This window comes from Habropoda laboriosa, unplaced genomic scaffold (genome assembly GCF_001263275.1).
Source record: "Habropoda laboriosa isolate 0110345459 unplaced genomic scaffold, ASM126327v1 scaffold86, whole genome shotgun sequence".
Lineage (NCBI taxonomy): Eukaryota > Metazoa > Arthropoda > Insecta > Hymenoptera > Apidae > Habropoda > Habropoda laboriosa.
The window spans coordinates 1,244,844-1,265,338 of record NW_017100212.1 but is presented as its reverse complement, the minus strand read 5'-3'; the positions used below and the strand labels follow the sequence as shown (position 1 = coordinate 1,265,338).

The following is a 20,495-nucleotide window of genomic DNA, read 5'->3' as shown; positions in this document are numbered from 1 at the left end:
TGTCTCCCGTTCAACCTCGAACCCCGCGGGAAAACGCGTCGGTTAAGACGCCCCTTACTTTCCTTTTAAAAGTTAGCGCCACGTGCTCGAACACGGTACTCTTTTATTTATCGAATGACTGCCGTCGACGCCGCCACTCCTGGCCATTCGCCGCACGCGGTGCCCTTTTGCTTTCTCGTTTGATCAGCGAAACTTCTGCCGCGTTAACGAACCACCGTCCACCGGCGGCGAATGAAATTGATCGCTGTTCGAGGAATCGAAGGGTTTTGAAACGATCGCTCGGGTGGAAGGAATCAGACACGAACTATTGAATTTTTTTTCCGTTTTTTTTTTTGCAGTTTGAATTTTTTAACCCTAGAGCGGTCTTCGGGTGTTTTTTGACCCACCGCCTTCTTATACTTTTAGTCATTTTTGCTGTTATCAAGTTTACGTTCCTTAACATTATATTAAACGTTTATTGTCTAGGTTCGTATGTCGCGTTGGAAACAAAAATTATTACACATAAGGTCTTAGGTCCTTTTTCACCCAAAAGTCTTAAGTGTACAGTCAAAACGAAGAACGCACTAAGGTTAATTTCTTTCTCTTTTTTCTTGGCGAAAAGCAAAGCTTCGTATTTTTTCAGGTGAGTGATATTGCACAATAATTTTTTGAACATTCAATCAGATAGATTCGAATGTAATACAGATACGATCGGTAATTTTCGTATCGGAGATAATGGAGGGGAATGGTAATCTCTTGGAGTAATTTATCGCGGGCGTTGTTAATAATTCGGTAGATGGTCTTCTTACCTGTTTCGATGGTTCAACCTCTGCTGTACCTACACAGCACCTGGCTGATTAACCCTTTCACTGCTATTGGCGCCTTACAAATTTTGCTTGCACTGTGCTATTGGATCATTTTGGCGCACTTCCAAATTAATTTAAGGCTTAATTTCATCCTTTGCACTTTTTCACCGTAATTGAATGAAAGAAATTTTAAATAAATGATCGTGCCACGAATCTGACGTTATATCTCTAAAATCTGTCACAGTGAAAGGGTTAAAAAAGTGTATTATCCATAAATTACCGTTGTAAATACAAACGAGACGTATCTTTTTCCTCTCAAAAGTAAAATTAGCCGTTGATTTAAATAAAGAATTTCCACCGAAACGGTGTATCCACGATATTTCACATATTTATCACCGACGTAATTTGTTTAAAGGTCGCTGAAAAGCCACGATCAAATCCCTCCAGTCCCTGTTAAGTTCTGTTTAAATTTGCGCTCCACGTTAATTTCATATTCAATTTACACATTAACGCGGCTGGTTGATACAGCATTATGCAAGCGCCGCGTTTGTATTATTTGTCAACTAAAAATCACACATTCTTTTTATCATAATGAGTCCATGATTCGTGATCATCGACACAGAGGACGCTAGGTATACGTTTATAAATCACGATTTCTTATCATTCACTGATCCTTCCGATATAATATACTTGTAAATTAGCAATCTCATCGAATGATACACGAAATTTAATTACCGCTAAATTTACCAATTTTCATCTGTCCCTTTTTCGTCGAACAAATGACAAAGATGGATACAAAGTGTACTACAGGAGCAGTATCGTCAAATATTACCTCAGATTCGTATTTTAACGAATGAAAATTAATAAAACGAAGAAATTATACGTTCACGTTTCCGCAAATATAACAACAAACGATAAACGGACGTCGTAACACGCATTAATATTCATATCATGCCCCCGTGATTAAGTATTCGCGCGATTTCGTCTGGGGAAGAGAAGTTAATCAACGACTGATAATCAAGACAGTTAATGCTCATGCAAAGGTGTAATCAACGTTGGTGTGTGTAGTGCTTATTAATTTTCAGCGTACATTCTAGAATTTTTTAGACACATCGAAAGGATGAACATGCATTATCTGTTTGCTTCAAGCCACACTATTGTCCGTTACATATCATGGTATTAACAAAAATAATCTTATCTAAATGAATAAAGTGGATCCATTCGTGGTATATAAAACGAAATGAGGAAATGTTTCACGTTAGAAATCCGCTGAAATTTTCGCTGTCGCAAGGTAAGTCACCACTGTTGTCTAACTTGAACTCTCTGTAAATTACAATCTACTCTACAAATTACTTCAATTACACGGCGAACTACATAGATTCGCCTACTTTCCTACTGAAAAATCTTTCCAATCGCTTCGACAAATTTCTTCGCGAGATATCTATTTTACACGAATACGAAATTTGGGAGAGATCGGTTGATCCTTTAGTGAGAAATCATGGTAGCTAGTTTGCGAAACGCGTTTTCAGAGGTTCGTCACTTTTTTGAATCGTGACTTCGTCATTTCGTAGAGTTTCAGCAACGCGTTGAAACTTTCAAATCGCCTGTTTCACCCCGTAACCCTTGGATCTCGAATATTTGGCTAGAGATCTAGGGCCCGAGATCTAGACACTAGGTGAAAGAATAGTTTCCGCTGAGACAGCAACGCCGGATAAATAATTTTCTTCTTTGCTGAAGGAATTACGCGAACGAGTGTACCTTAGGATTGCAATTTTTATTTCGTTACACTTATCTCGAGAGTGTGTATTATCTCTGGTTCAACCCCTTTGAACTCCTTCGTTCAGTCAGTTTTATTCACAGGTATGAATGAAGAAATTTTTAAATTGCCAGTTTAAATGCGATTTAAACTTTTTTTTACCTGGACGAACAATAGGTACACGTACACTACCGGTCGAAAGTTTGGAATCACTGTGCACCGCAAGTTGCGCAAAAATTTTCAGAAAGAAGTTTGCAATCTTAAGAATCTTTTATCATTCCAATCCGTCGAAATGAGGCAAATTGCTACGGATCTCCATAACGCCAATTTGTATCAGATTCGATATTGATGAAAACTGACGGGTGATTCCAAACTTCTGCCCGGCAGTGTGTGTACAGGGTGTCCGAGGTTTTAATGGCCAAACGTTGTCGGTATATTCTATGGGTCGAAATAAAAAGGAAATGTTATACGAACGCGGGTCTTTCAGAGCTTCGTTAAAAAGTTATGGCGGTAATACGAAATGAAGGGAACAGTAGGAGACTCACGGTTACTGCGATGTAATACAGAAATAATCGCGTAATGATGCATTTACTGAAATGAAAGTAATAACGAAATTCGCAGAGTAATAAATTCTGTTACCTGATGTCAATCTTGCATTGTCATAAACGGTGGACACTTTTCAGATGGAGTATTAGTTGCTTCTTGCATAAACAAAGTAAACGTAAATATTGCTGATCTACTTCTGTATTACATCGCAGTGACCGTGAGTCTGCTATTGCTTCCTTCATTTCGTATTACCGCCATAACTCTTTAACGAAGCTCTGAAAGTCCTATGTTCGACCGGTAGAATATACCGACAACGTTTGGCCATTAAAACCTGGGACACCCTGTATATGTGACCCTCGATGCTATTTTCAATGCAATTAGTAAAGAATTTTTTTCAATATAATTGTGTCTTTCGAAGTGCACTTCAAATAAAGTTCTTCGAATAGTAAAGAGTTGCTGAAAAGAAATTTGGAGTTCAAAGGGTTAAGCGTAGAAATATCAGCGTTCTCCAAAGTAATCGAAATTCTTAATTTTCAATTGCAGATGAAACTCGCTTTCGCTGTCCTCGCCGTTCTGGCCGCAGTTGGCCAAATGAACGCTTACGTTTTGCCCAGCGTGGGCTCAGGTGACGTAGCCAAGGTGTTGCAAGAGTTCGTGTCCTACGTTCCACTCGACGAGATGGCGGAGCTGACGAAAACGTACCTGGCCTGCGACAAAGACTTCCAAAGGGTCATGCGACTCCTGCAGAGCGAGGATCTGAAGGAATATCTCGCGGACGTCGAGGGTTCGAAAGAATTCAAGAAACTGTTGAATTACCTGCAAGAGAACGGTCTCGACGCTCATCTGCTGTGGTCAGAATTGAAAGAATCCCTGGCGAAAGAACCTGTACAACTCCCGAATGCCACCGAATGCAAAGTCACTTTTAGCTTCAACGGCTTCGTGAACGATCTCAACAGGCTTATACCCAAATACGAGTTAGCCAATCTTTTCGAATACGACGCAGTGATGTCCGAGGTGTTCAAGAATCTGGTGAACGAAGTCCTTTCCACAGAATACACCGACCTTTTCACGTCCACCTTCACGAATTCTCACTTCCAGGATCTGTTGCATTACGTGGAAAAATTGAACCTCGACTCGAGAGAATTCCACGCCAATTTCCTTCCTCTTCTGGTCGTTAAATTCTACGTTCAAAGTTACCTTTCGGCGTGAGCGTTGTAACGGCTCTGTGAATTATTTAATTTATGTGTTATTTACTGTATTAGAATAATTTGATAAATGTCGGATCGTTTGATATTTATAAATGGAGATTTTTGTACCCTCCCTGCCCTTCATCTTTCCGTTATTTTCGTAGTGGAATAGAAGAGATACTTTCGAATTCGGCTTCAAAGTAGACTTTGGAATTGAAATATTTTCTTTGAGCTGATTTGTAATGTGACAAATTATTTAATTTCACGTTAGTTACTTGTCACGCAGTTGCAAATGGAGTGTGCTAGTCGAATGAAGGAGACGATACTTTCGTTCGAAATAAGATTTCAAAATTGAAATTTTCTTTTTCAAGCAGATTGGAAACTTTGAAGCTTTAGATATCACTTCGTAATAGGAGAAATGATTGAATTTTATGTTAGTTGCTTATCACGTAGTTGCAAATGGAACGTCTACGACGAGCTCTCGTGACCGTGTGTAATCGAAATTATGAAGTAGACAGAAAAAGCTCGACCGTTGATTAGCGACTTATCAGATAATAGGATTCAAGTGCTTGAATTGCAAAGTAAAAGAGGTAGCAGGAAGTGTTACCGTATGTACTATAATATGGACGAAAAAGTCTACTTTTTTAATTAAACATTCTTCGATTACATTTTCTTCCCGAGCACATTAATACCTATTGTAATTTTCCTAGTTGCAAAATAATACAATAAATGTAAAATACTTTCATAGTTGGACGAGTAAAAAGATAAACTTCTTTATCGACAGAAGAAATTTGCTATCATATAGATAAGAAAATTATCAAACCAAAAATCTATTTCCTTCGTATAGTCTGTCTAACAAATTATACTAATTACTACGAGGTTTTCATGTTAAAATTATTTTATATAAAATTACCCTGCAAAGTTTCATATTTGACACAGATTTCATGTATGTATACCCAAATATTTTCGATTACCTCAAGCTAGTGCATTAATGCAATCTTCTGCTTTCCATTGTGTGCAGAGAAGATCTTTGTTTGGGATCATCACACTCTTGTAGGATCCAGTTTTCATTTCTTCTTCGAAACTATTCTTCTATCGACGGCGCAAGTGCTTTTTGACCAATTTTCGCCATTCTCTTTGTGTTTAAATTATTCGTGGAGATGGATAATGTTTCGAATCCTTGTCACTTCAAACTCCACCTTTTTCTAGATGCTGAACTGTTTTTTAGACTAATTTATCGGTGGATGAAGACCAAGTATAGCGAATTATAGTGTCCAAAAGGAAGAAATAGTCCCTTCTACATTCACAAGGGAACATCCCGAAGTGACACTCATCGATTCGTTTCATTTTGACGAAATTTTAGTATCTAGTAGATCTCCAAAAAAAAAAACGATTCATTTCATTTTCACGAAATTTGGTATCTCCTAGATCTCAAAAAAAAAAAATTCAACGCGTATTTTTTCTTATCAACAACAGTTCACATCGAAGGGATGAAAATCGTCCTCAAAATTCGTGGTCATCGAGCAATTCAGTTAAAGATATAATTTTCTTAACTCAGAAGACAGCTGAGACTTTTCCTACAACACCTCATTATCATTTTCGACTGGACTACTCGCGTATTTTCTCGATAATTTCGTTCAGACAAAAATTATGCCGGTCACGCTCTCGTACGTATTGTACATATTGTTTATGTAACGTTACTCGTTACAGATAGTTCGCCTCGTTTAATTCCCCCAGTCGTGTACTATCACGCCATTACGACGATCGATATTATCGAAGATAGCGGTCCCTTTTCAGTAATCGCGACATCAGTAGGTGCTTCCTTTTTTCCATTCCGCGTTTCATCTCAATTATCGCCTCGTATCGTGCACGTACGATGACGTAACGATAGAACGATATCTTCGAAATTTGTCTCGTCAGAACCGATTAGCATCCGAATGGAACATTCATTGAACAAAATCGAACGCCCCGAACCTATCAGCGATACGAGAATTTTCGCGATACCGACGCGATCAGATATCTATCTATTCCGTCTTCCGATTTTGTGAATCGGCGATCCACCCTTACAAACTTCAGGGTTGCAGCTGATCTACAATATCCGATCGATAACTTGCAATTAGACGTGTAAGCGTACAAAAGTCACCACGATCCAGCGCGTCGATATGATTACTTAGAATAAGATCTAAGTCTACCAACACGTGGCGAACGATCTACGTGGATTCTGGATCAATCAATACCGAGGATTACAAATCCCGCTTGATTATCAAGCCACCAGAGTGTTTATTTGATCATTTAACCCCCTAACGCTTATGTTACAATTAATTGTGCATAATTGTAATATTTTTAAATTACTTCCTTTCACTTTCCATATTGCGTTATTTTGTCTAGAAATATGTAATAAATTAGAGTATTATAAATAATGGGAAATTTATCTCTCTACTCCTAGGAAATTGATCATTTTTGGCACATCAAGTTGAGAATAAACGTGAGCGTTAGAGGTTTAAAGAAATTCCATGCGAGTATGTGACGCTGGAAGTGACTTCGACGATGATTACTACAAAAATTAATAATTATATTCACTCAGAATACTCAAAAAGCTACGCTCACGTTCGACTCTCGCTATGGACTGTTCTCTCAGTGCCCCGCGCACGCATCTTCGCACCCTAACGCTCTCTTTTGCTCTATTCTACTTCCCTCGCCTATTCCAGACATTTGCAGACAGCGTTTAATCACGTTCTAAATCACCGTGTGCCCACGCACTCTTATTTCACACCGTAATATTAAGCACCGTGTCCCAAATACTCTCCTTTCGCAGCTCCAAGTACCATCCCAAAGTGACAATCACCTTTGCAGGCAAATTCGAAGCTACAAATTTGCATCAATCTCTATTTTCGCTTAACGACAAATGCAACCGCAGCTTCAAACCGTCAAACACGCAATGCTGCGTTCACTTCACGTGCTTCCGGTGCGAATAAAAATGTGATATGACGTGTACCTCGGCGGCTGTCGGCCCGTCAAACATTCCAGTTAAAGAAATCTCGAAATTACACGGTACATCTGTATAATTCCTTCACTTCTCGCGCCTCTTCGTAACAAAGAACGCCGTTCGACAGTCATAACCTATTCCCGATCCGTCCTCTTCTCTCAAACAACCCCGTCGAATCTCGCGAAAGGAACGTTCATCCGCGTATAATGGCCCGACGAATCCACTTGGCCGCTGTAACCAAGATCATCATCCTCTGAACCGGCAAACTTTCCCCGTAAGTCTCTCCCTACAGTTTACTTCCGTGCAGTTGCTCGCAACTATAACCCCTTGTCCATTTTTCCACCGAACAGACCAGTTTTCATTAACCAAACTCGTCTCTCCAGCGTTCAAACGAGTCCATCGAAAATTCTACAATGATCTCGCATTAGAAGAACCTTCGCAGTCACACATTCCACCGAAAATGAATCCTCAAATCGTGATAATGACCGTGGTGGCAGCAGCCTCGTTCGCTTTCATAGGATTCCTTGCCTATCGGATCAGAGTTCGATCGAACGAGGTCGATCTGTCGAGCATATCGACGTTGCAAGATGACAGCTCGCTCGACGAAGATTTCAAGGACATCCTGGCGTTCGTCCCGACGACGGAGGTGCGACAGATCATCGAGAGATACGTGAAATACGACGCTCAGATCGGCGACACTGTCTGCTTCGTGAACGATCAGAAGAGGTTCATAATTCGCGAGTTGCAGAGAATACCTCAGTTGATCAAGATGGTCCGATTTCTCCAATTAAACGACTTGAACGTGGACTCGTGGCAAGAGAAGATCCGCAAATACTGGAGGAGCCTGCCGAGATTCGTCAGATACGATCCAGAAAACGCGGACGGCGGTTTGACCGTGATGATCGACACGATCCTGCGGACGATACCGTTGGACGAGTTGCACGAACTGTTGCGACAGAAGGTGAAATATTCGTCGAGCTTCCGTATGTTTCTGCACGCTTTGAGGTCCAAGGATTATCGAGAGATGTGCAACGCGTTGGAGGAGAGCAAGGTTCTGCATCATCATTGCTTCTGGGCGAAAGAGAGCGGTTTGGAGATCACGTTCGCGATCGAGCTTTACAACGAACTGTACGTCTATCTCACGCAAACTTTGGTCTCGTGATGATGTACGAGATGTTTCTAACCAGGCCATGTGTATTCGTCGATGAATAATAAGCAGAAACTAGCAACGGTGTTTTCCAAGAATTTATTTGAGATAAAGCTGGGTGTGTGATACAGAGTTGCTTGGATGGAAAGCAAGATCAGACAGCAGGGCTGTAGATGCACGTTGTCGTACTCGAGAGATTACGATTAATCGTCCAAGGGGGCCACCTTTGATAAGATCTCGTACTCCGATGATACTTGATTCGCTAACGTTAACGTCCAATAATCGCGGAAACATTCTCCCATTCTTTCCTCCCCCCCTCGATAAATCAGCCAGCACCACGTTTACTCTGAGACGTAGATTACGCGACAAAGGTGGGAAGATTGTTGTTGTACACGTAATCGACGCGCGGTCCAGAAATCGCTGTATAAAAGATTCTCGTACGATCGTAGAACTTTTTCCTACCGTTCCATACTAAATTCTAACGCTGAAGGTTCCTTTGATAAATCTTCAATTGAGAGAAAAATTTCGAAGGATGAATCTCGAAGGAAAGGGGAAAAAAGATCGTTCGATGGAGCATAGGCGAGAAAAAGATGTAATCAATTAAATGCACTTTATTTGAAAATGAAAAGAAGACATGTTAACTAAATAGTATATCGAAGTAACGTTCAATTTAGTAGAGTGCGCGTAAAGCGGCAGCGATAGCAAGGGAGAGCGGGTAATAAGTTTTGTAATCGTCTTCATTCACACCAGCCTTCTTTGCTATGTTTGTCAATTTGTGAAAATGCGTGTTCCTCGCTACGGAGTTGTACAGTTCCAGATATCGTGGACTGGTCAACTCGGCCCAGGTTTCCTTGAACACTTGCGAGTTGTCGAGTTTATCATAAAACAGTTCTACCAACTCGTTAACTGGTATGACAGCAAGAACGTCGCTAATGTAGCCCGCGATTCCACCGCTGATCTCCTGCTCCGACAAAGAACTAGGCACCAAAGGTGCCAGGCCCACGGCTTCGTTCACCTTGCCCACCAGATAGTAGATGTCGACACCCTTTTCCTGCACGAAGTCCAGAAGTTCCTTTAACTCTGGCCTAGCCTCTACGTCTCTCACCAATGCCTTCGATTCGGGGGACAATGCCAGCATTACAAGAGATTGCAGTTGCAAGTCCCGCGCCAGGTATGCTCGCGTGATGTCGATCACCTTGTCCAACGGGATTAGGTCGAGAAGATCTTGAAGATCCTTGGCGAGTGCACCACTACCCGCGGATGGTATCCTGTAAGCGGTGAGAGGGCTGGCCGCAGCCACGATCACCAAAAGTGCGAAAACGAATTTCATCTGCGAAGGAAATTCGTGGCAGTTTAGAGAATGTCAGTGGAAATTAGCGATGAAGGTTTCCGAGGCAAAGAAATAATTCGGTGTAAGATACACTGGATCCGATCGTATGTTGAACAATACGTTTGTTCGAACAATTTTGCCGAATTAGAAAATCGATAAGACCAGTTTCTGTTACGGTGTTTCCAGATTAATACGTGTTCACTCACCTTGCTGCCTGTCGTTAAACGTTGTCAGACGCGTTTCTCGAATTGAACTGTCGAATTACGATCTTCCCTTACAATTTATACACACCGAGTAGCAGACCTTTACTTGCCGATAAGATTATTGGAATGTGTCGATGTAGAATTACGCGGAATACATTATCTCGTTACATCCACTTACAGATAGATCAGACGTTAATCCATATCTACGTACGATTTTCCAACTAAATAGCGGTAAAAATAGCGAAACAACGACCATATCAAATGGATAGCTTGTTTGTTGGAAGATTAGCGGTGTTCGGTAATTGTCGAATCGTGAAAAAGGAAGGGAGAGCTTATTCCAACTACGGCGATGATTCGAGTGTTCGAGAGAAAAACGTCCAAGAGGAATCCTATCTTTAGGTGGAAGAGAAGTTTTCCCTGCTCTCGCGAGTTTCGTTGAAGAAAACGTGAAAACGTACGAAATGTAGGTAAAGCAATATTTGTCAACGCGTGATGGCTAGTTTGCCGGATTCAACGAGATCATCCGCCCTCGTCAACGTTATTAAGCCGTCGAACTTTTCTTCATAGGTCCTTCACCGTCCTGGCATTGCATAAAATTACAACTTCCACCGCGACTTTCACTGGTTATCCGTTCCTTCTGCCGCGTGAATCTGAAACTCCTCTGGGGCTACCGAATTTTGGACGAAACGACCACAGAATTTTTACTGTTCTCCCGAATTTTCACTATTCGTACCTCAAAAAACTCGAAGCTTCCTTGCGTTCGCTTGGCCTGTACTAATCGTCATCGAATCTCCGTGAAACTTTACGATTTTACACAGATCGATCACTTGAGTATAGAAAAATTTAATTGTCATATTTTGAACGACATTCATTAACGTGCAGAAAATATTCTATGATTTAAGTTACACTTGTTCGGCAAAGTAAAAATATACTAATTAAACCTTACGAAATATATCAATAAAATACGCTAATTTTCCATATGAAACTAGTTTCTTTGCTTGTATAAAAGTTTCATTCTTTTTCATGCGCAATACGACTTCGTTAGATTTTCCACCGAACGACGATATCTCCATTCTCTTTTATATAGATATCTACAATTTTTTCGCTCAGACAAAATCAACAACTAACAACAAACTCAACTTTTCATCTTTTCACATCTCATTTCTCCACTCAAATGGAAACAGGTACTTTAAATTTGCGACCTATCTACTACAAAATTCCATACAGAATCGATGTTTCACCTATTGCTCAAATTTCATTAAAAAAAGGAACTATATCAAAGGCAGAATTAACAAGTAAAAAGTATATCGTTCTACATCGGAAAGGAGCCATTTAGTGCCATAATAACGCTCATGATCCCAGCGAAATTCGCAGAAGCAGTAGCAGAAAATGCATCGAATTGGTTCGATGAGAATTCAAGCGACGCGGTTTGGCGAACCGAGATCCAGGATCATTTTACCATTCCTCCTCCTTTCTACCAGAGAGTGGAAGAGTCACGCCATCGCGGAAGAAATTAATTTCATTGAAGACGAGGGGCCGTTGCAAGACGACAGCTCGCTCGGCGAAGATTTCCAGGACATCCTGGTGTTCGTCCCGACGACAGAGGTGCGACAGATCATCGAGAGATACGTGAAATACGACGCTCAGATCGGCGACACTGTTTGCTTCGTGAACGATCAGAAGAGGTTCATAATTCGACGACTTGCACATGGACTCGTGGCAAGACAAGATCCGCAAGTACTGGAGGATCCTACCGAGATACGTTAGATACGATCTAGAAATCGCGGACGGCGGTTTGATGGACACGATCCTGCGAACGATACCGTTGGACGAGTTGCACGAACTGTTGCGACAGAAGGTGAAATATTCGTCGAGATTCCGCATGTTTCTGTACGCTTCGAGGTCCAAGGATTATCGAGAGATGTGCATCGCGTTGGAGGAGACCAAAGTTCTGTATCATCATTCCTTCTGGGCGAAAGAGAGCGGTTTGGAGATCACGTTCGCGATCGAGCTTTACAACGAAATATACGTCTATCTCACGCAAACTTTGGTCTCGTGATGATGTGCGAGATGGTGCTAATAATAAGCAGAAGTGACCAAGGGTGTTTTCCAAGAATTTATTTGAGATAAAGCTGGGTGTGATGTGTATTCGTCGATGAATAATAAGCAGAAACTAGCAACGGTGTTTTCCAAGAATTTATTTGAGATAAAGCTGGGTGTGTGATACAGAGTTGCTTGGATGGAAAGCAAGATCAGACAGCAGGGCTGTATGTGTATTCGTCGATGAATAATAAGCAGAAACTAGCAACGGTGTTTTCCAAGAATTTATTTGACATAAAGCTGGGTGTGTGATACAGAGTTGCTTGGATGGAAAGCAAGATCAGACAGCAGGGCTGCAGATGCACGTTGTCGTACTCGAGAGATTACGATTAATCGTCCAAGGGGGCCACCTCTGATAACATCTCGTACTCCGATCATACTTGATTCGCTAACGTTAACGTCCAATAATCGCGGAAACATTCTCCCATTCTTTCCTCCCCCCCTCGATAAATCAGCCAGCACCACGTTTACTCTGAGACGTAGATTACGCGACAAAGGTGGGAAGATTGTTGTTGTACACGTAATCGACGCGCGGTCCAGAAATCGCTGTATAAAAGATTCTCGTACGATCGTAGAACTTTTTCCTACCGTTCCATACTAAATTCTAACGCTGAAGGTTCCTTTGATAAATCTTCAGTTGAGAGAAAAATTTCGAAGGATGAATCTCGAAGGAAAGGGGAAAAAAGATCGTTCGATGGAGCATAGGCGAGAAAAAGATGTAATCAATTAAATGCACTTTATTTGAAAATGAAAAGAAGACATGTTAACTAAATAGTATATCGAAGTAACGTTCAATTTAGTAGAGTGCGCGTAAAGCGGCAGCGATAGCAAGGGAGAGCGGGTAATAAGTTTTGTAATCGTCTTCATTCACACCAGCCTTCTTTGCTATGTTTGTCAATTTGTGAAAATGCGTGTTCCTCGCTACGGAGTTGTACAGTTCCAGATATCGTGGACTGGTCAACTCGGCCCAGGTTTCCTTGAACACTTGCGAGTTGTTGAGTTTATCATGAAACAGTTCTTCCAACTCGCTAACTGGTAAGACCATAAGAACTTCGAGCACGTAGCCCTCGAATCCACCGATGATCTCCTGCTCCGACAAAGAACTAGGCACCAAAGGTGCCAGGCCCACGGCTTCGTTCACCTTGCCCACCAGATAGTAGATGTCGACACCCTTTTCCTGCACGAAGTCCAGAAGTTCCTTTAACTCTGGCCTAGCCTCTACGTCCCTAATCAATGCCCTTGATTCGGCGGATTGCGCCAGTTTTACAAGAGTTTTCAGTTGCACGTCCACCAACAGGTATTCTCTCGTGATTTTGATCACCTTGTCCAGCGGGATTATGTCGAGAAGATCTTGAAGATCCTTGGCGAGTGCACCACTACCCGCGGATGGTATCCTGCCCACGCACTCTTATTTCACACCGTAATATTAAGCACCGTGTCCCAAATACTCTCCTTTCGCAGCTCCAAGTACCATCCCAAAGTGACAATCACCTTTGCAGGCAAATTCGAAGCTACAAATTTGCATCAATCTCTATTTTCGCTTAACGACAAATGCAACCGCAGCTTCAAACCGTCAAACACGCAATGCTGCGTTCACTTCACGTGCTTCCGGTGCGAATAAAAATGTGATATGACGTGTACCTCGGCGGCTGTCGGCCCGTCAAACATTCCAGTTAAAGAAATCTCGAAATTACACGGTACATCTGTATAATTCCTTCACTTCTCGCGCCTCTTCGTAACAAAGAACGCCGTTCGACAGTCATAACCTATTCCCGATCCGTCCTCTTCTCTCAAACAACCCCGTCGAATCTCGCGAAAGGAACGTTCATCCGCGTATAATGGCCCGACGAATCCACTTGGCCGCTGTAACCAAGATCATCATCCTCTGAACCGGCAAACTTTCCCCGTAAGTCTCTCCCTACAGTTTACTTCCGTGCAGTTGCTCGCAACTATAACCCCTTGTCCATTTTTCCACCGAACAGACCAGTTTTCATTAACCAAACTCGTCTCTCCAGCGTTCAAACGAGTCCATCGAAAATTCTACAATGATCTCGCATTAGAAGAACCTTCGCAGTCACACATTCCACCGAAAATGAATCCTCAAATCGTGATAATGACCGTGGTGGCAGCAGCCTCGTTCGCTTTCATAGGATTCCTTGCCTATCGGATCAGAGTTCGATCGAACGAGGTCGATCTGTCGAGCATATCGACGTTGCAAGATGACAGCTCGCTCGACGAAGATTTCAAGGACATCCTGGCGTTCGTCCCGACGACGGAGGTGCGACAGATCATCGAGAGATACGTGAAATACGACGCTCAGATCGGCGACACTGTTTGCTTCGTGAACGATCAGAAGAGGTTCATAATTCGACGACTTGCACATGGACTCGTGGCAAGACAAGATCCGCAAGTACTGGAGGATCCTACCGAGATACGTTAGATACGATCTAGAAATCGCGGACGGCGGTTTGATGGACACGATCCTGCGAACGATACCGTTGGACGAGTTGCACGAACTGTTGCGACAGAAGGTGAAATATTCGTCGAGATTCCGCATGTTTCTGTACGCTTCGAGGTCCAAGGATTATCGAGAGATGTGCATCGCGTTGGAGGAGACCAAAGTTCTGTATCATCATTCCTTCTGGGCGAAAGAGAGCGGTTTGGAGATCACGTTCGCGATCGAGCTTTACAACGAAATATACGTCTATCTCACGCAAACTTTGGTCTCGTGATGATGTGCGAGATGGTGCTAATAATAAGCAGAAGTGACCAAGGGTGTTTTCCAAGAATTTATTTGAGATAAAGCTGGGTGTGTGATACAGAGTTGCTTGGATGGAAAGCAAGATCAGACAGCAGGGCTGCAGATGCACGTTGTCGTACTCGAGAGATTACGATTAATCGTCCAAGGGGGCCACCTTTGATAAGATCTCGTACTCCGATGATACTTGATTCGCTAACGTTAACGTCCAATAATCGCAGAAACTTTCTCCCATTCTTTCCTCCCCCCCTCGATAAATCAGCCAGCACCACGTTTACTCTCGGACGTAGATTACGCGACAAAGGTGGGAAGATTGTTGTTGTACACGTAATCGACGCGCGTTCCAGAAATCGCTGTGTAAAAGATTCTCGTACGATCGTAGAACTTTTTCCTACCGTTCAATACTAAATTCTAACGCCGAAGGTTCCTTTGATAAATCTTCAATTGAGAGAAAAATTTCGAAGGATGAATCTCGAAGGAAAGGGGAAAGAAGATCGTTCGATGGAGCATAGGCGAGAAAAAGATGTAATCGATTAAGTGCACTTTATTTGAAAATGAAAAGAAGACATGGTAACTAAATAGTATATCGAAGTAACGTTCAATTTAGTAGAGTGTGTGTAGAGCGGCAGCGATAACAAGGGTCGGCGGGTAATAAAGCCTGTACTCGTCTTCATTCACTCCAAGCGCCTGAGATATCTTCGCCAGTTTGTGAAAATGCGCGTTCCTCACTACGAAGTTGTACAGGTTCAGGTTTCGTGGACTGGTCAACTCGGCCCAGGTTTCCTTGAACACTTGCGAGTTGTCGAGTTTATCATAAAACAGTTCTACCAACTCGTTAACTGGTATGACAGCAAGAACGTCGCTAATGTAGCCCGCGATTCCACCGCTGATCTCCTGCTCCGACAAAGAACTAGGCACCAAAGGTGCCAGGCCCACGGCTTCGTTCACCTTGCCCACCAAATAGTAGATGTCGAGACCCTTTTCCTGCACGAAGTCCAGAAGTTCCTTTAACTCTGGCCTAGCCTCTACGTCTCTCACCAATGCCTTCGATTCGGGGGACAATGCCAGCATTACAAGAGATTGCAGTTGCAAGTCCCGCGCCAGGTATGCTCGCGTGATGTCGATCACCTTGTCCAACGGGATTAGGTCGAGAAGATCTTGAAGATCCTTGGCGAGCGCACCGCAACCCGTTGATGGTATCTTCCGCGTTTCATCTCAATTATCGCCTCGTATCGTGCACGTACGATGACGTAACGATAGAGCGATATCTTCGAAATTTGTCTCGTCAGAACCGATTAGCATCCGAATGGAACATTCATTGAACAAAATCGAACGCCCCGAACCTATCAGCGATACGAGAATTTTCGCGATACCGACGCGATCAGATATCTATCTATTCCGTCTTCCGATTTTGTGAATCGGCGATCCACCCTTACAAACTTCAGGGTTGCAGCTGATCTACAATATCCGATCGATAACTTGCAATTAGACGTGTAAGCGTACAAAAGTCACCACGATCCAGCGCGTCGATATGATTACTTAGAATAAGATCTAAGTCTACCAACACGTGGCGAACGATCTACGTGGATTCTGGATCAATCAATACCGAGGATTACAAATCCCGCTTGATTATCAAGCCACCAGAGTGTTTATTTGATCATTTAACCCCCTAACGCTTATGTTACAATTAATTGTGCATAATTGTAATATTTTTAAATTACTTCCTTTCACTTTCCATATTGCGTTATTTTGTCTAGAAATATGTAATAAATTAGAGTATTATAAATAATGGGAAATTTATCTCTCTACTCCGAGGAAATTGATCATTTTTGGCACATCAAGTTGAGAATAAACGTGAGCGTTAGAGGTTTAAAGAAATTCCATGCGAGTATGTGACGCTGGAAGTGACTTCGACGATGATTACTACAAAAATTAATAATTATATTCACTCAGAATACTCAAAAAGCTACGCTCACGTTCGACTCTCGCTATGGACTGTTCTCTCAGTGCCCCGCGCACGCATCTTCGCACCCTAACGCTCTCTTTTGCTCTATTCTACTTCCCTCGCCTATTCCAGACATTTGCAGACAGCGTTTAATCACGTTCTAAATCACCGTGTGCCCACGCACTCTTATTTCACACCGTAATATTAAGCACCGTGTCCCAAATACTCTCCTTTCGCAGCTCCAAGTACCATCCCAAAGTGACAATCACCTTTGCAGGCAAATTCGAAGCTACAAATTTGCATCAATCTCTATTTTCGCTTAACGACAAATGCAACCGCAGCTTCAAACCGTCAAACACGCAATGCTGCGTTCACTTCACGTGCTTCCGGTGCGAATAAAAATGTGATATGACGTGTACCTCGGCGGCTGTCGGCCCGTCAAACATTCCAGTTAAAGAAATCTCGAAATTACACGGTACATCTGTATAATTCCTTCACTTCTCGCGCCTCTTCGTAACAAAGAACGCCGTTCGACAGTCATAACCTATTCCCGATCCGTCCTCTTCTCTCAAACAACCCCGTCGAATCTCGCGAAAGGAACGTTCATCCGCGTATAATGGCCCGACGAATCCACTTGGCCGCTGTAACCAAGATCATCATCCTCTGAACCGGCAAACTTTCCCCGTAAGTCTCTCCCTACAGTTTACTTCCGTGCAGTTGCTCGCAACTATAACCCCTTGTCCATTTTTCCACCGAACAGACCAGTTTTCATTAACCAAACTCGTCTCTCCAGCGTTCAAACGAGTCCATCGAAAATTCTACAATGATCTCGCATTAGAAGAACCTTCGCAGTCACACATTCCACCGAAAATGAATCCTCAAATCGTGATAATGACCGTGGTGGCAGCAGCCTCGTTCGCTTTCATAGGATTCCTTGCCTATCGGATCAGAGTTCGATCGAACGAGGTCGATCTGTCGAGCATATCGACGTTGCAAGATGACAGCTCGCTCGACGAAGATTTCAAGGACATCCTGGCGTTCGTCCCGACGACGGAGGTGCGACAGATCATCGAGAGATACGTGAAATACGACGCTCAGATCGGCGACACTGTCTGCTTCGTGAACGATCAGAAGAGGTTCATAATTCGCGAGTTGCAGAGAATACCTCAGTTGATCAAGATGGTCCGATTTCTCCAATTAAACGACTTGAACGTGGACTCGTGGCAAGAGAAGATCCGCAAATACTGGAGGAGCCTGCCGAGATTCGTCAGATACGATCCAGAAAACGCGGACGGCGGTTTGACCGTGATGATCGACACGATCCTGCGGACGATACCGTTGGACGAGTTGCACGAACTGTTGCGACAGAAGGTGAAATATTCGTCGAGCTTCCGTATGTTTCTGCACGCTTTGAGGTCCAAGGATTATCGAGAGATGTGCAACGCGTTGGAGGAGAGCAAGGTTCTGCATCATCATTGCTTCTGGGCGAAAGAGAGCGGTTTGGAGATCACGTTCGCGATCGAGCTTTACAACGAAATATACGTCTATCTCACGCAAACTTTGGTCTCGTGATGATGTGCGAGATGGTGCTAATAATAAGCAGAAGTGACCAAGGGTGTTTTCCAAGAATTTATTTGAGATAAAGCTGGGTGTGTGATACAGAGTTGCTTGGATGGAAAGCAAGATCAGACAGCAGGGCTGTAGATGCACGTTGTCGTACTCGAGAGATTACGATTAATCGTCCAAGGGGGCCACCTTTGATAAGATCTCGTACTCCGATGATACTTGATTCGCTAACGTTAACGTCCAATAATCGCGGAAACATTCTCCCATTCTTTCCTCCCCCCCTCGATAAATCAGCCAGCACCACGTTTACTCTGAGACGTAGATTACGCGACAAAGGTGGGAAGATTGTTGTTGTACACGTAATCGACGCGCGGTCCAGAAATCGCTGTATAAAAGATTCTCGTACGATCGTAGAACTTTTTCCTACCGTTCCATACTAAATTCTAACGCTGAAGGTTCCTTTGATAAATCTTCAATTGAGAGAAAAATTTCGAAGGATGAATCTCGAAGGAAAGGGGAAAAAAGATCGTTCGATGGAGCATAGGCGAGAAAAAGATGTAATCAATTAAATGCACTTTATTTGAAAATGAAAAGAAGACATGTTAACTAAATAGTATATCGAAGTAACGTTCAATTTAGTAGAGTGCGCGTAAAGCGGCAGCGATAGCAAGGGAGAGCGGGTAATAAGTTTTGTAATCGTCTTCATTCACACCAGCCTTCTTTGCTATGTTTGTCAATTTGTGAAAATGCGTGTTCCTCGCTACGGAGTTGTACAGTTCCAGATATCGTGGACTGGTCAACTCGGCCCAGGTTTCCTTGAACACTTGCGAGTTGTCGAGTTTATCATAAAACAGTTCTACCAACTCGTTAACTGGTATGACAGCAAGAACGTCGCTAATGTAGCCCGCGATTCCACCGCTGATCTCCTGCTCCGACAAAGAACTAGGCACCAAAGGTGCCAGGCCCACGGCTTCGTTCACCTTGCCCACCAGATAGTAGATGTCGACACCCTTTTCCTGCACGAAGTCCAGAAGTTCCTTTAACTCTGGCCTAGCCTCTACGTCCCTAATCAATGCCCTTGATTCGGCGGATTGCGCCAGTTTTACAAGAGTTTTCAGTTGCACGTCCACCAACAGGTATTCTCTCGTGATTTTGATCACCTTGTCCAGCGGGATTATGTCGAGAAGATCTTGAAGATCCTTGGCGAGTGCACCACTACCCGCGGATGGTATCCTGTAAGCGGTGAGAGGGCTGGCCGCAGCCACGATCACCAAAAGTGCGAAAACGAATTTCATCTGCAAAGGAAATTCGTGGCAGTTTAGAGAATGTCAGTGGAAATTAGCGATGAAGGTTTCCGAGGCAAAGAAATAATTCGGTGTAAGATACACTGGATCCGATCGTATGTTGAACAATACGTTTGTTCCAACAATTTTGCCGAATTAGAAAATCGATAAGACCAGTTTCTGTTACGGTGTTTCCAGATTAATACGTGTTCACTCACCTTGTCGCCTGTCGTTAAACGTTGTCAGACACGTTTCTCGAATTGAACTGTCGAAGTACGATTTTGACTTACAATTTATATACGCCAAGTAGCCAACCTTTACTCGCCGATAAGATTATTTAGTTATCTCGTTACATCCACTTATAGATAGATCAGACGTTAATCCATATCTGCGCACGATATTCCAACTAAATAGCGGAAAAAATAGCGAAACAACGACCACTTCAAATGAGTAGCTTGTTTGTTGGAAGATTAGCGGTGTTCGGTAATTGTCGAATCGTGGAAAAGGACGAGAGAGCTTATTCCAACTACGACGATGATTCGAGTGTTCGAGAGAAAAACGTCCAAGAGGAATCCTATCTTTAGGTGGAAGAGAAGTTCTCCCTGCTCTCGCGAGTTTCGTTGAAGAAAACGTGAAAACGTACGAAATGTAGGTAAAGCAATGTTTGTCAACGCGTGATAGCTAGTTTGCCGGATTCAACGAGATCATCCGCCCTCGTCAACGTTACTAAGCCGTCCTGGCATTGCATAAAATTACAACTTCCACCGCGACTTTTACTGGTTATCCGTTCCTTCTGCCGCGTGAATCGGAAACTCCGCTGGGGCTACCGAATTTTGGACGAAACGACCACAGAATTTTCACTGTTCTCCCGAATTTTCACTATTCCTATCTTAAGAAAACTCG

The 20,495-nt window shown here is 42.9% G+C and overlaps 4 protein-coding genes across 4 annotated transcripts in view; 3 read left to right on the top strand and 1 right to left on the bottom strand.

The window, feature by feature from the left end:
* Positions 1-4,296, top strand: part of LOC108570807 — a 12,313-nt gene extending 8,017 nt beyond the window's left edge. The window contains exons 7-8 of the mRNA XM_017932715.1: positions 2,062-2,076; positions 3,631-4,296. Coding sequence (XP_017788204.1) covers positions 2,062-2,076; positions 3,631-4,296 — 681 coding nt within the window. The remainder of the gene's footprint in view (positions 1-2,061; positions 2,077-3,630) is intronic.
* Positions 4,297-7,720: 3,424 nt separating this feature from the next.
* LOC108570811 lies at positions 7,721-8,422 on the top strand. The gene has a single exon (XM_017932718.1). The coding sequence runs from the start codon at positions 7,721-7,723 to the stop codon at positions 8,420-8,422; it is 702 nt and encodes a 233-aa protein (XP_017788207.1).
* Positions 8,423-9,000: 578 nt separating this feature from the next.
* LOC108570806 lies at positions 9,001-19,908 on the bottom strand. The gene is made up of 6 exons (XM_017932714.1): positions 19,811-19,908; positions 18,948-19,604; positions 15,408-15,998; positions 12,846-13,445; positions 9,944-9,964; positions 9,001-9,737 (listed from the first exon to the last, which is right to left on the bottom strand). The coding sequence occupies exons 2-6, from the start codon at positions 19,602-19,604 to the stop codon at positions 9,078-9,080; spliced, it is 2,529 nt and encodes an 842-aa protein (XP_017788203.1). The 5' UTR covers positions 19,811-19,908; the 3' UTR covers positions 9,001-9,077.
* On the top strand, positions 17,614-18,315 carry LOC108570847. The gene has a single exon (XM_017932768.1). The coding sequence runs from the start codon at positions 17,614-17,616 to the stop codon at positions 18,313-18,315; it is 702 nt and encodes a 233-aa protein (XP_017788257.1).
* Positions 19,909-20,495: the final 587 nt, after the last annotated feature.

Excerpts from the sequence above, each read along its gene's own strand:
- LOC108570811 (XM_017932718.1), top strand. The coding sequence starts at position 7,721 with ATGAATCCTCAAATCGTGATAATGACCGTGGTGGCAGCAGCCTCGTTC.
- LOC108570847 (XM_017932768.1), top strand. The coding sequence starts at position 17,614 with ATGAATCCTCAAATCGTGATAATGACCGTGGTGGCAGCAGCCTCGTTC.
- LOC108570806 (XM_017932714.1), bottom strand. The coding sequence starts at position 19,604 with ATGAAATTCGTTTTCGCACTTTTGGTGATCGTGGCTGCGGCCAGCCCT. Across the intron at positions 13,446-15,407 it reads CTGCCGCTCTACACACACTC|TGCGTGGGCAGGATACCATC; the intron begins TACTAAATTGAA and ends GTGAAATAAGAG. Across the intron at positions 9,738-9,943 it reads GTTTAACGACAGGCAGCAAG|ATGAAATTCGTTTTCGCACT; the intron begins GTGAGTGAACAC and ends TTTCCTTCGCAG.